Source organism: Patagioenas fasciata, chromosome 3 (assembly GCF_037038585.1).
Source record: "Patagioenas fasciata isolate bPatFas1 chromosome 3, bPatFas1.hap1, whole genome shotgun sequence".
In the NCBI taxonomy this organism is placed as follows: Eukaryota; Metazoa; Chordata; class Aves; order Columbiformes; family Columbidae; genus Patagioenas; species Patagioenas fasciata.
Genome location: NC_092522.1, coordinates 19453747 through 19467463, shown reverse-complemented (window position 1 = coordinate 19467463; position 13717 = coordinate 19453747). Strand labels below are relative to the sequence as shown.

Genomic DNA, 13717 nt, shown 5'->3' with positions numbered 1-13717 from the left:
GACCTGCTGAGCCTGACAGCACCTCTGTTCCCATTTATCTCAACTATTCTGGACAGCAGGCAGCTAAGTGCACATACATTTTAGCATACCATTGGGAAAGTAGTAGTTTATGGATTTCACTATTTTCCGAGCATGAGGAATATTTACTATTTCAGAGGTACCCATTGGCTGTATTTTGAAGATGCTGAGGTGAAATTTATTTGTCATCAAATGTATTTGTTTGCAAACTATGCAATGCCTAAGCTTTCTCTTGTGGAAAAAGGCAATTCCTAGTCTTGATAGTTGTGACAAAAAAAAAGCCTTCCAAATGTGAACTGAGAATAAAAATATGTAAATATAGATGCAAATTGTTGGCAAATACAGTTTCTTGATGATAAATATACCAGGTATAAGAACATTCAGATGACAAATGCATTTGTTATGAAACCTATTTATCATCAAAAGCATTGTAGGTCAAAAACTTCATGCATTGCCTGCAAAAGCTCATTTCCTAAAGTGTAGACGTAAACATCTGAGCTGTCTAAAAGTACTGAGTATAAATATTACATAGAATCTAGGCACTACTATGGACTCTGTAGTGTTTTTATGCTACCTTACGTGTTCTATGAAGTATGGAGGAACTGTAAAATCAAAAATATTCAGATGGGTACTAATTTGGATGTTACCAATACTACTATCACTGACATCAGTGACATATGTACATATGCACAAGTATGTGCATATACACAACTATATTCGAGGTGAACGGAGAGCCATGTCAGGCTAGTTCTGATCAGTTTTGAAAACTGGAGTAGCATCACTAGGAAGGAGCATTCAAAATATCATTCTTAGTTCCCTTTTTCCTAACTCTTGGTGCTCAGGATCATAACACAAGGTAGGCCACCCACAAAGGAGAGCTGAGAATCAGTATGCTCACTATCTGCTGCATATTTGCTGCAGGGAGTGAGCAGCCTGGGAGCACCAGTAACCTCTCATGTACGTCTTCTGCTACAGAGAGCCACTGTATTTGGGTGGGCTGACCAAAATACAGTCGGAAATACAGGCACTGCTTGTTCCCAGTTTGCATTGCAGGCAGTGGGATGAGAGATGCTACAAGTCGTTAAGCACTTCTAGATGCAATAGAATGAATGTATCACTTCTCTAATTTCCATGAAGAGGCAGCCCTTGCTGCGATAGTAGAAAAACTGGCTGCAGAGCCAGACAGCAGCACAGGCTAACTGACCATGGTGGTACACATATGTGCATGGTGAGCACACCCTGCCAGACAGTACTGGAGCTCAGTCCTGCAGTTACAGCTGCTTCCCAGCACCAGTGTTATGTTTTGGACTATCAGTACTGGCAAAAGCTATAGCTTAAGGCTTTACCCCTACTTCATGCAGCTCAACTTCCCAGTGGATCTGTAAGCACCAACTGCTCCAGTATCACTGAGCTGGAATGGATCCAAAGGAGGTTTGCTCTCAGTCCTCTGAACAGGCTTTGGACCTGAGATCTTACCTGTGGTTGAGGAGTGAGGCAGTTTGTGCTCCTTGTGCTACGTACTGGTGTGGGGGCTGCAGGGGAGCAGGCTCACCTGAGGAGTTGCGTGGGACGCTGCTGTTCTTGTTGATGACAGGCATGCTGGGCAGTGCGGGCCTGTTGAACCGCTTCCTCAAAGCAGTACCAGTGCTCTCTTTGCCTGTATTGCGCATGCTGGGAGCTGTCCCATTGACAGGTGGTGGGCCAAAGCCTGCAGAGACCAAAAAGGATCTTGTTAAGAGGAAACATCTGAACAGGGTGGACTATCCCTCAACAGGGGGCTTGGAAAGGGCTAGAAGTCTTGCTGGAGCTGGGTAACATCTCTTTGTTATCCCAGACAATGATCACACAATGTGGTGATGCTTTCCGTAAGAAATGAGGAAAACTCAGTGCTGCTTTTCTTTTGCTTTCTTGTTTCAGAGGCTGGATAGGGAAGTTACATTCTAGAGGTTCCCACCTCAGCACTCCTCACTAGTACTTCACAAAATAATAGCAAGAAAAAGAGCAGAGAACCTTGTCTGATGCCCTTGGGCTGAGTGCTGACACTTAAGTTTGCTGCTGCTGTGCTCAAGGTAGTGCGTGCAGCTGTACAATCAGTGTCTGTCAGCTGCAATTAAGTCAGCAATGCTGCTTGCTCATGTGGGTGAAACGCAAGCTCTGGCTAAGGGCTCCAGCACAGCTCTATAGTGTGAGCTCCTCAGCAAGGAGTGGGGTGAGCAGGATAATCTGTCCTATCATGTGAGCAAGATATTTTGTGTTTTAATTAGATACAGTTTGATTTTGTTTCTTCCAGGGGCACCTTGGTTGAAAAGCCTTCTTTTGGACTCACCCATTCACCTTTCCTGGAGGCTACTCTCAATTAGAGAGTCTGAATCCCCAGTGTAGTTTGCAAGACAGAATTATCCAGTCTGAAAGACTTCATAGGAGAAGTGGGGAAAGTGATTTACTGTGACTGACTCAGTATGGGCCGGGAGCAAGACACATCATGCCTCTGTATTTTTCTTTGAAAAGTGGAAATAAGTCCTGTGTAAGCTTCCACTCAGATGCAAGTTTAACAGCCTTCCAGTCCAATTTCATAGACATTTGCAACACTATGTAGTAAGTAGCAAGCAAGCAAACAAAAAGGCTCACAACTATTGCAACCACTTACTTTTGTTGGCTGCATCCCTGGGGTCAGTGTTCAGTGCAGGGAGCTGCAAGGGCTTTTCTGTCTCTTCCTCCCTCTCCCTAAGCACAATCTTCCTCTCTCTCATTTTATTGTAAGCTGACTTGCACAAGACAACGCGGATCTAGTTGCAATGGAAATAAATCATAGCACATGAAAAAAGATGCACAAACCACACACAACACCTCATCAGGAACACAGTGGTAGCGTGTCATCTTCTTTACTGCAGCTCCATATACATCTCAATAGTTTCAGAAGAATTCCTCCTTCCCTCACCTTGGCAGACAATTACAGCTAGTGATATGTAACACTCCATTGCCATAACCTTCTACTGGCCCAAGATGCTGTTTCTCAATCTATGTCAAGAAGACCTGCTTGAACCAAGAGAGTCATAGCAGCGCTCCAAGACAGATTAAGAGCTCACCTTACTGTGAGCAGGTGGTTCAGTTCCTACAGGCTATGGCAGGGGAACAAAACCCATCTGCAATAACCAGCAATGAGAGGTAATTTGCTGTTTCTTAACAGTCATGGCCAGTAATTGCAGTTGCTTCTCACTTCCTTGCTTCTGAATGACTCAGCTGCTCTCTGAGAACCCAGAGTCCAAAAAAGGAGTCATGTGAAAACAAGTTGGAGGAACATTGGTCTTATTGAATAGAAAAACTGTGAATGAGATGGCTGTGAGATACAGCAAGAAAGGTAACTAAGGAAAAGCAAGGTCTTCTATTTTATTCTGCAGCCTTCCTTGCATTCAACATTATAATCTTTGCTTCTGTGCTTCCAAGCATGCACTGTGCACATGTTCACTGATGTGTAACTTGCCCTGCCATTCAGATCTGCTCTAAATCGGCCTCCGCACATAAAGAATGCTTTTTGCCTAACCTTAGCACCGCCTCTCAACCAGTGACTTCTGCACCAGGGAAAATACTCAAGTAATTGCTCTGTAGTTGTCAAATGTATTCCAAATAGAATCTGCTCCGCAAGAGGGGAAGATTATGATTTTCAGTGACATTTTGTGCTAAGCACTGAACAGTCATTGAAAAGGAAGCCTGCTCACCCCTGTCCTTAGCCATTACCTTTTCATTGCTGATCTTGAAGTCATCGACACTCAGAAGGCGAGGCCTCTCACGATGGTTTGTCTCCTTGGCCTGTCTGAGTGGAAGGCTTGGCAATGGGACCACAGGTTCACGCAAACGTCTGGCAGACTTCACATCACGAGCAACGCGATGCTTGATAGGAGGCAAAATGGGTTCCAAAGTCTGGACCTCTGATAAGACAAGGATATAGATCGTGTATGATAACAGTAAGGAAGATAGCACCTTTCCAAACAGATGGCGTACTACCATATTGCACTGGCAGCAGAAATGACATTGCTTTGTTGGCCACCAGACTCAAACCTACTGTGCGATAAAGGCCTCAGCCCTTGGATTCTGGTGAGCAGCTGTGTTTGATAGAGAAGAACAGAGAGATGGAGATTGCTCTTGCCAAAAGGGTTTGTCTCTGTTCCTATCCATTTTGATTTTAGTAAACATCCTCTTTTCCCCAGTTACTAAAGAACTACTGGGTTTTAATAGCTATATTTAATAGTCTTTGTAGAGGTAAGAATTAACATTTCCTCCTCTTTGCTGGAATATTTTAGAGGGCATTAAAAGAAAAGCTTAGGATTGCTAGAGTGTTACCAAAAGCAGAATTGTGCTCTTGAAGCCAGAATTCATTTTCCCCAAGGGGTTTCATTCTAAATTGCAGTAGGTCAGCCCACTTTCTGGGCAGACTCACCAAAGGCTGATTTTCTTAATGGGAATAGCACAGTACAGCTCATTCTGAAATACTCTCCAAAAAGAGCTATTAAAACTCGGAGAACTAATCATTCCTTACATGGCTTCACAGATGATAAAATCATGTGATAGCCAAGCAGTAAAAAAGGAATAACTTTCTTAAATCAGGAATTTTTTCCCTGCAGAATGGTCAGGTCAATAACAAAAGAGAGAGAAAGATGGTTTAATGATATATCTCATTTCTAGTCTATAATGTATCCATCAAAAATGTCACATTACTTGCTCAGCAATAGTTCTCCCTAGTTGCACCCAGCATCCTAGCTGCATATCAGCAATAAAGGAATCATTCCTATTGGGAATGCCCATTATTTGTCAGGACTAATACTGAGCTGAGGGACCAGTGGATCTTATTGCTTCTTCTGCATCAGCACAATTGTTTCTCAAATTCCCATCTCTCCTATTGCTACAAACCCACAGACGGCAAAGGGGCAGCAACGGTGTCATTGAGGTTTTCAGGTTAGAAGTACTGGCTGACACAGATGCACCAGACACCAGATTTTGTCTTGCAGAACTCTAATTGCTAGTGACAACGCAAGGCAGGGAGCAGAGGAAAGTCAGTAAGCATCTCCTACCCAGCCTCAGTGTGCAATACTGACATATGCACATAGAGTGGGGGAAGAGATTTGTAATCGTAAACCCAGGATATGTGACTTGGGGTAAATGAGTTGCAACAAGGAAACCTCATTACTCAGCATTGAATTTAGGCTTGTACTTAAAAGGACAGAGAGCTCAGGTCCTGCGTAGGCTGGATCCTTAAGTCTCTTTGTAAAAGGAAAATTCACAAGGACTTGCTATCATACAAGGTTTCACTATTTCTTCCAATGCAAAAATAGGCTCTGCTGATTAATCTACTTCAGATCTGAAAGGGTTCAGTTCAGAAGCTGCTCAAGATAAGGTTTTCTCCTTCAAGTGTTGGAGGAATGAGTGGGCACATTTCTCATTTCATGCAAAATGCCTCATTTTTCTCTAATCTTTGTGACATTAGAGAGCATGCTGGGGGTTAAAAGGTATAAGCATGAGTTAGGGGAACATTTTCTTTTCCTCCTGTGCATTTGCAGGGCCCCAAGGTACTCTTCTAGCTCCTGCCATTCATAACTCCATGCTGGAGTCATTTTCACTGGATCAACAGAGCACATTTCCCAGTGGCTGGTCTCTGAGGAGCCATCTGAGTGCATCAAAGAATGAAAAAAGTTACAGGACAGTTTTCAGCTGAATTTTCACATTGCCATCCATGAGTCACCTATGTTCTTTTTAGGGCAACCATGCCCTGTACCCACCTTGAGATTTAAATGTCTTCTCTTCACTTCTGCTGCCTGATCTTGACCTTAAGAAAATTGAGGACAAAATAATATATGAGGATACAGAAGGAGAGGCAAACTTCCTTAGCAAGATCCATCTGATGAAGGAGAAAATGCAACCCATAAAACCAACAATACACAAAGGTGATTAATTGTCACTAAATTTTCAGCTGCTGGAGTCACACAGAACTGGTCAAGCTCCAGCTGAAACACAGGATTTCAATTTGGGCCTTAACTATCCAATTCTGCTGTCTCTGCTTTCGGAGTTGAGTGGCTCTCACTGTTCATGCATCCTTTCTGAATCAGCAAGAGATGTTAAGCCAGCCATAAGTCTGTATTGAGTGCAGCTACCTTTATAGTGCTGTAGAAGCCTAACATTGCTTGGCCATGCCTTAAACTGATGGCAGTACCTTGTTACACGTGGAAATACCACTGCTGTCTCCTGAGAATAATCTTACACCTCCCTGTTCTTTTTAGAAGAAGGGTTTTTCCAACTCAGCTGGTAGGTAAGTATACTCAGATTGCACTGTAAAAGCTATGCTGAAGCTTTTGAATTGGAACTATATTTCTATGACTCCTTATTTATTGTTATAACTAGGATAAAGCTGACAGCTAGATTTCCTCACGCATATCGAAGCAAACATCTTTCCATCAGTTACAGCCCCATAACTGTTCTCTAGTACTTTCCACCCTTTGATCTTAAAACCATATGCAAATATTAGGCATCTATAGAATTAGACATCTATAAACAGAGATTTATCTGGGCTTCCATTTTACAGTGAAGGCCCAGACACAGAGAAGTTATAATTGATGTTTACAGAAGCAGCATCTGAATTTACAGACAGCTCTACAATAGTCAATATTTGCCCTAACATAACTTTGCAGGTACAGGTATTGGCAAAGATCACACACAAAACCAGATGCTGTATTCAGATCCATGCAATACAGTTCCCAAAGGGTGCCACAAAGATTACAGAGTGAATCAGTATCAGAGTTCAGCAGAGGACTTGCTTTTAAGTTCCTCTTAAGTCCTGCCTCCTCCTGTGCCCCACTACCCAAGATCTTAGAGGTGGCTTTGAGTTGATCTTAGAGTTGGTGAGAGTTGGTTGAGTTGCTTAGAGCCAATCTTAGATGTTGGCTTTGACACAGTGCTGGTCACCAGAGATACAGAAAGTGGTGAAAGTACAGAAGTTTGCATAAATATATTGAAGAACTGACCGTGGAAAACAATCTCACAAGATGAGAAGTGTGAGATGAAAAACATATTGGAGAAGCGCACACTTTGGCTTACCTCATCTCTGGGGCCTCTTCGAAATCCGCATTCTGAGAGCCTGCAGCACTGTCAGGAGTCCCATCAGAAGATGTTGCTGACTCGGGGATCGGGGAAAGCAAAGCCATTCCCCGTGGCTTGTTCCCATTGTCACCACTGCAATACGAATGCAGCAGGGAAGCCTGGAAATAGTAGAACAGTGCTCAGCTGGAGCATCCAGCGTTCCCCGTTGATGCCAGAAGTAGTTTAGCCATGCTCTTAGCTAGGACATACCAGGAAAAAAAAAGTCAAACTGGTGGAGCAACTTGACCTAGGATGGGCGATGTAAAGGGAAGTGATGAGGGAGAGACAATGTCCCCATGCTGTTGCCAGCTCTCTCCTCTCACTCACCTCTCTAGCAGTGGCTGCTTTCCCACCTGGTATCCATCTGCTCGACGTAAGGATGTTCTGCATGCCATTGCTTCTATAAGCCTTTCTGATGGTAAGGGAATGGGCTTAGATCACTAGCCTCTCGTCCCTAAAGCACCTACCAGGCATTGTTGAACTCCAGCCAAGTCCCCACGTAGTCATTCTGCAGGCTGACAAAACCTGCTTTCCTCAAGCCCATCTTTTTTTTTCTGCTTTCTGCCTTTCCCCTACTAGCCCTTTGGCCCAGATTCTACTGTGCTCTCTGGATACTTGGTGCTCTCCAGCTCCCACACAGTTAATTTCAGGCTCACCATCATTTTCTGAAGTTCAGCAGAGCTCCCACCCTGCAGCTCTGTGTCTCTGCCTGCTGAAATTACTTCAGGCTCTCCCTGCCATGGCTAGGAAGGGGATGGAGGGAGTGGAGGCAGACATGCACCCTTCCTTAGTATCCCATCATTCTTGTCACAGATAAAGAGCCAAATCAAGACCTGTTCAAATTCCAGTGAAACCAACAGAGCGAATGTCAGGGATACAGTCGGCCCTGTATCTGCAAGGCTGAAATCAAATACATTAGCCTTTTATTGGTTATCCAGTTTACAAAAATTGTTTTTCATCTGCCTTCTCCTTACCACCACAGCAAACCCAAAACAACTGCAGCTTCTATCCATCCTGAAAAAGTGGATGGAGTCTGGACTCCATTACCCATGGCCAGAGTTGGCAGTTCCCTTCACCTATCCCTGGGCAGAACCATGGGAGATAATGAAGCTGCACGGAAGCCACTGAATGTGGAGAGTTACTGGCTGTGTGCTGTGAACAAGCCAGGGCTTGATGCGGCTGTGCTACACGGAAGGATTTCCCTGAGACACCAGAGACAAAAGGAAAGTAAACAGAAGCCGCTCTGCCCTCGACCCAGGCTGCAGGAGGGGCGTTGCCGCTGCGCATGAACAGTCTGTGAACAGTGCCCTGCAGCCAATCACCATAGTGGGGGGGGATGAGTGACTGTGAGTGTAACCAATTGTAGCCTGCACTTGCCGCATGGCCTTTTGGTATAGAGTATATAAGGCTTGGAAAAACGTGGTCTCGGGGACATTGATATTCAGTGTTGTTTAAGAGTATACCATGTATACAGAAACGTGGATTTTACTAACTGTAGAAGAACATGCTTGACCACGTGAGACACATTTAGTTGCTCTGATTCATTGCTGGTGTGTTCTCAGTCAGAAAACACAGCAGGAGCCACTAGAGAGCACAGAAACTATTCTCCTATTGATACAGACTGAGGACATCAAGTCTGCAGCATGCATGTTGCAGAAACAGCCTGAAGCACAATGTCCAGCTGAGCACTTTCTTGGCTCAGCTGTTTCCCTGGGCTCACACTGCAGAAAAAGAAGATCTCAGAGCTCTGCCTACTGGAAATAAACTGAAGACCCACTACACATGATTTGGCTTGGTTTCCTTACTTTACATCCTTCACTCTCTGACATCAGCTCCGTGTTATCCTCATCACTGGCATCATAGTCTGTGTCATTTTCCTCATGCTCCTGCTCTCCATCGCTTAACATGCAGGTCTCTGAGGAAATAGGTCTGTTCTGGTTGGGAGACATAGTCTTGGAGGTTTCCAGGAGCTTCGGGGAAGGTGATCCGGAAACTACTGGCTTCAGGGTAACCCCCTCAGGGTCATCACAGTCAGTCAGGCCTGCAAAGCAGAGACACAAAGCATAATAGAAGCAGCACTGCAAACATAAAGCACCTGAAGCTAGATATTTCATTGGACAGATTTATTGGAAACTTCTAAATAGCTGCACAGGGAAACATGCTCATGCTGGCAGCCACTTGAAGCAGGCCAGTGGACAACACTTAGGCACTCCCACAGAGCCACCAGAGGAGCATCCTGGTCCTCTGAGCTCCTGTCGAATAACAGAGAGCCCATGGACCTGTGCATATCCAGAATTATTCACCTGCACATTCACTCTCCTGCTCCTCTCCCTGCCTCACAGTTGTACACCCCTACAGCAACAGGGAAGGTTATTGCAGGGGGCACAACTGTTCCCTGGGAATGTGCACTAGCTTTCTAGGCTGGGAAAAGACCCTTCTTCCCACAGGAGAGCAGGCAGGTTCCCGCCTTACCACTGTATGAGGCTGACAGACCGTCAGACATCCTCCTCATCTTCAGCTTGTCTTTGATCTGGATGGTACCCGGGTCAGCGCTGCTTGCCTCCCTCTCTTTGGGGTCCTGGGTCGAGGCTTGGTGAGAAAGGTGGGGGTGGTCACCTCCTTGCCCAATGCTGAAGTCATGCACATCAGCCTCACTGGCCCAGTCATCCGGGAGAGGATGCCTGATTTATGGCAGTTGGGCCACAATCCCTGTCCTGGCTGGCAGTGGTAGTGATTTGGCTACTGTTGATGAAGGAGAAAGCGTAATGAACTAATGATAGCGAGATGTGATGCCATATGCACCACTGAAGGAGGACAGGATCATCTGCAGCTCTCTGTCAGCCACCTACTCTGATGCAGAGCCAGCACATGAGGACTGACCTCCACGGACCCTTTCTCCCTGATTTTTTATTTTTTTTCATTTGGCTGAGGCGACCATTGCACATTCAACCCCCTTCCATCCTCACCTCCTTCTTCAGTAGTCCAACTGCTGCCACAAAACCGCAAGTTTGAATCAATGCTTCTGCCTCGCAGAGCCTTGTATCTGGGTTTGAATTTGGGAACGCTCCCGTAGTAGACAGCAATTGAGGTGTGGTATTTAGCTTTAAAATAAGAACAGTACAAAAGACTCAAATTCACAACATTTGATATGGAGACAAAAAAAAAACACCAGACACTTTTTTTCACAGAAGATTAACACACTAGTCCTGGCCTCTGGAATGGTCACTGTGATGTGTGCTCTCAACCTACACCCAGCCACACCAGCAGCAATATGGTACAGGCTCCAAAGGAGATAAAGGCCTGAGCTTTAGCCAGGCCAAGAACTTATTTTAGGAAACCCACAAGAAAATAGAATGGCAGAGTGAACAATGATAAGTTGTGGGTGCAAGGAGTCTCATGCAGACCTTTCCCACTGTATGCAATTTGACTTCAAGCCAACCACTTTATTCCATAAATATGACAGCCTGGGTGAGCCTACAGTGAGCTGTCTCTGCTAGACAAGCGTGGCTGTAGGGCAATGATCTTTTACTATTCACTGATCACTGGATAAGCACAAATTTAAGTTTTATACTAATCATTTAGCTCAAGTAAATGCATTTGAAATAGAATTAATCACTAGATTATAAGGTTGTGTAATTTTTAAGATACTGTCTGTCTCACTTTACTTAGTAAGCTAAATTTGCTGAAATCTTAAACTGTATGTTGTAAAGTTCTGCTCATATTCACTGAACTTGTATCTACTTAATGAAAACAAAAGCAGATACAGACAATCATGGACACGTAAGACAAGGCCGGTTTTGTACTTTGCTGAGCGAAACAGGATTCATTTCAACCAAATAATGCCTTCAAGGCCAGCACAAAGTGGCTATGGACTATAAACATGTCTGCAATTAAACAAAACAAAGGCCTGTCTGAAGACGATGAAAGAATCCAATGAGAAGCAAGAAGACCTCAGATTCAAATAATGCTATTGGACTGAATAATTGCATGAGGGGACATAAGCAGGTTGAGATGCAGAATGGTGAAACTTTTAAATCCTAGGCAAGCAATATAAAGAATTGCATGTGCCCATATAATCCTTTCGCCATAAACACCTATAATCCCTGGCCTGTTTTCCTTTACCCTTTGTGTCTCTTAGACATAAACTGTTGACCTAGTCTGGGGCTAAGTTTGGACCTAGCCACACCTAGACTCCTCTCCAAGAAGGAGTTTAGAAAGCAAGGGGATCCTTTCTGAACCTCATGACTCAACGGGAGGGCCTCCCTCTACCCTTTCACATTTCCTGCCCCCATATGAATCACTCTAAACAACTCTCACCCAATTCTCCTTGATATCTCCTTCACGCAGTAGGTAGCAGAGTACCTTTTGTCGCTCTCTTAAGCTGCACTCTGAGGTAAACACTGCACCGTGGCAAACTGTGGCAGTCACCCACGACAGTAACCTCAAATGATTCCGTTGGTTGGTGCACTTGCATTCCAGCATTGTGACAGCTCAACATTCTACATATTTGCATATGATTTGCTAGTTGTCCATCCATGACTGCAGGATTTCTTTCCTCTCCTTTCAAAGTGTAGACAACCCACAATGGTCTCTAGAGTTTGGCAATGTCTAATAAGTAGATACTTTCTGAAGTTATAATAGTTTGAAAGTCCTTCGTTCCTGTAATTCCCACTCCATTTTGGATTGAGTTTTGATTTGGTTTAGTTTTAGATTTCTCTTCACAACAAAGAAAATACTAGGACACAAACAATTAATCACTAGGTATCATAACTAAAAGAAGGTTTGCACTCTGCATTAGATGTCCCCATTGGCGTATTTGATTATTGTATCTGCAGGACACAAACTGTCCATCCAAATCTTCTCCTTTGTTCTGCTTCACCATTACAGGGCTTTACTCCCTGCTTTCTTTACTGCAGAGACACCCAAAAGCAACAAAAACATAGCCTGCCCCCCAAAATTTCTGATATTGGCTGTTCCTGAAAATTCAAGATTATACACAGCATGTTTCCCTGCCTCATGTCCTGTTCAATGTCTTCCCCATTCCCCAGCCTCTAAGGCTGGCCTCTCACTTGTACAGCATGAAGAATAGCTGCTGCAGTTGCCAGCATCTCCAGGGTCTCATGATCAGCACTTTGAATGCAGCTTTTGTAACACGCTCTTCCTCCCTGAGCTGAGCAGCATTCCTGGGCACTGGCACTGCCGCTGCAGACAAACATCCTCCAGGCAAAAGCTGCAGAAACAGGATTGCAACAAGCCCAACTGAAGGAGTCTCCAGTCTGCTGCAGCCCTTTACCTGCTGTGAAATCATCTTGTGTGGCCATGGTGGGGGGGAGCAATGGATTCTTTGCAGATGAAACTCTACTTGATGTGCTGCTGGTCGGTGGGCCTGATACAGCTGCTGATGGGTTCCCCTGCAGCATCAGGAACCTGGATGGAAAAATAACACTGCTAGTGCAAGTGACAGCCACCGATTCCTGGCATTGCCTTGCCTACAGGGTTCCTGCGTACAAAACAACATTAAGATATATTCAAGCTACATTTTCCACGTTCTGTCAAAATCATAGCCATAAAGTACAAACGCTGGACAAAGACTACTGTAACGTAACTCTACCCCAGCAGCTGCTCTCCCCATGGCTGTATGGGCACGGCAGCAGAGGCAAGTCTCTCACCAGGCCCAGTGCTGTTGGGCCCAGCACAGTGTCTCAGGGTTGTTCCCACTGACCTCAGTGCTGCTGCCACTGCAGCAGGAGCATCGTTTCACACATTTGGTACAAAGAGCTGTAATGTCATGCTGGACTTACCCCAAGAACAACTGGAAAAATGGGGGATAGAATAGTTTGCTCTTTTTTAATACAAATGTACTTGGATTTTAGGGGGTTTACAAGGCTGATGATAGTGGAGACTGGTGTGTAACTCATATCTGTAGCACTTTCCACCAGTCTGCAAGACTCCTTTTCTGCAGAAAGGGGTAGGTAAGATTTTCTGACACATCCATGAGTAATTCTGAGCCACAACTCAAACCACAAGCCAAATACTTCCAAATCTGCCACTCCTTGGGAAAGGAAGAAGAAAAGCAGCTGAAACAACTGCTGTTGTAGCTGAATTGCCTACATTTATAGCGTTGCTGAGGTATCTATCATGCTTGCAGCACCTCAGCAAGCCTGAGGCTACAGCACAACCCATAGTCAGGGCTGCTAGCTATCCAGAAACTACCTGCCATTCTCACATCAGCAAGCACACATCCCAAGGGGCTCGAGGAGTTGTAGGCAGTGTTATAGTGCACAGGGTATATGAGAGTAAAGGAAGTTTATGCTTAGCCCTTCAGGTTAGTGCTACAGCAAAATGTGACATTTTTCAGCCTCAGTCTCTGCAGTCCGTTTCCTTAACAGTTTGGTTGCTTTCACTTCGAAACTCTAGAGATTTCTTTTCACCTTCTGATAGGTACTTCAGTCACCATACAGGGCTTTTGCTTCCTTAAATGGATTAACCCGTTTCTTATGGCCTAAATGAGAGGTAAGAGGGGATTTTGCTGAGTGTACCTTAGGATAAGAGGTCAGGATGATAAACCAGCAGT

The 13717-nt window shown here is 44.6% G+C and overlaps 1 protein-coding gene across 1 annotated transcript in view; it reads right to left on the bottom strand.

Moving 5' to 3' along the window:
* LOC136099680 (TOG array regulator of axonemal microtubules protein 2-like) overlaps positions 1 to 12595 on the bottom strand; it is a 30041-nt gene extending 17446 nt beyond the window's left edge. Inside the window, exons 1-8 of the mRNA XM_071805907.1 lie at positions 12437 to 12595; positions 10110 to 10244; positions 8949 to 9184; positions 7102 to 7262; positions 5790 to 5836; positions 3754 to 3944; positions 2666 to 2804; positions 1571 to 1726 (exon numbers count right to left, since the gene is read on the bottom strand). Coding sequence (XP_071662008.1) covers positions 1571 to 1726; positions 2666 to 2804; positions 3754 to 3944; positions 5790 to 5836; positions 7102 to 7262; positions 8949 to 9184; positions 10110 to 10244; positions 12437 to 12563 — 1192 coding nt within the window. The 5' untranslated portion in view covers positions 12564 to 12595. The remainder of the gene's footprint in view (positions 1 to 1570; positions 1727 to 2665; positions 2805 to 3753; positions 3945 to 5789; positions 5837 to 7101; positions 7263 to 8948; positions 9185 to 10109; positions 10245 to 12436) is intronic.
* Between the last annotated feature and the right edge of the window lie 1122 nt (positions 12596 to 13717).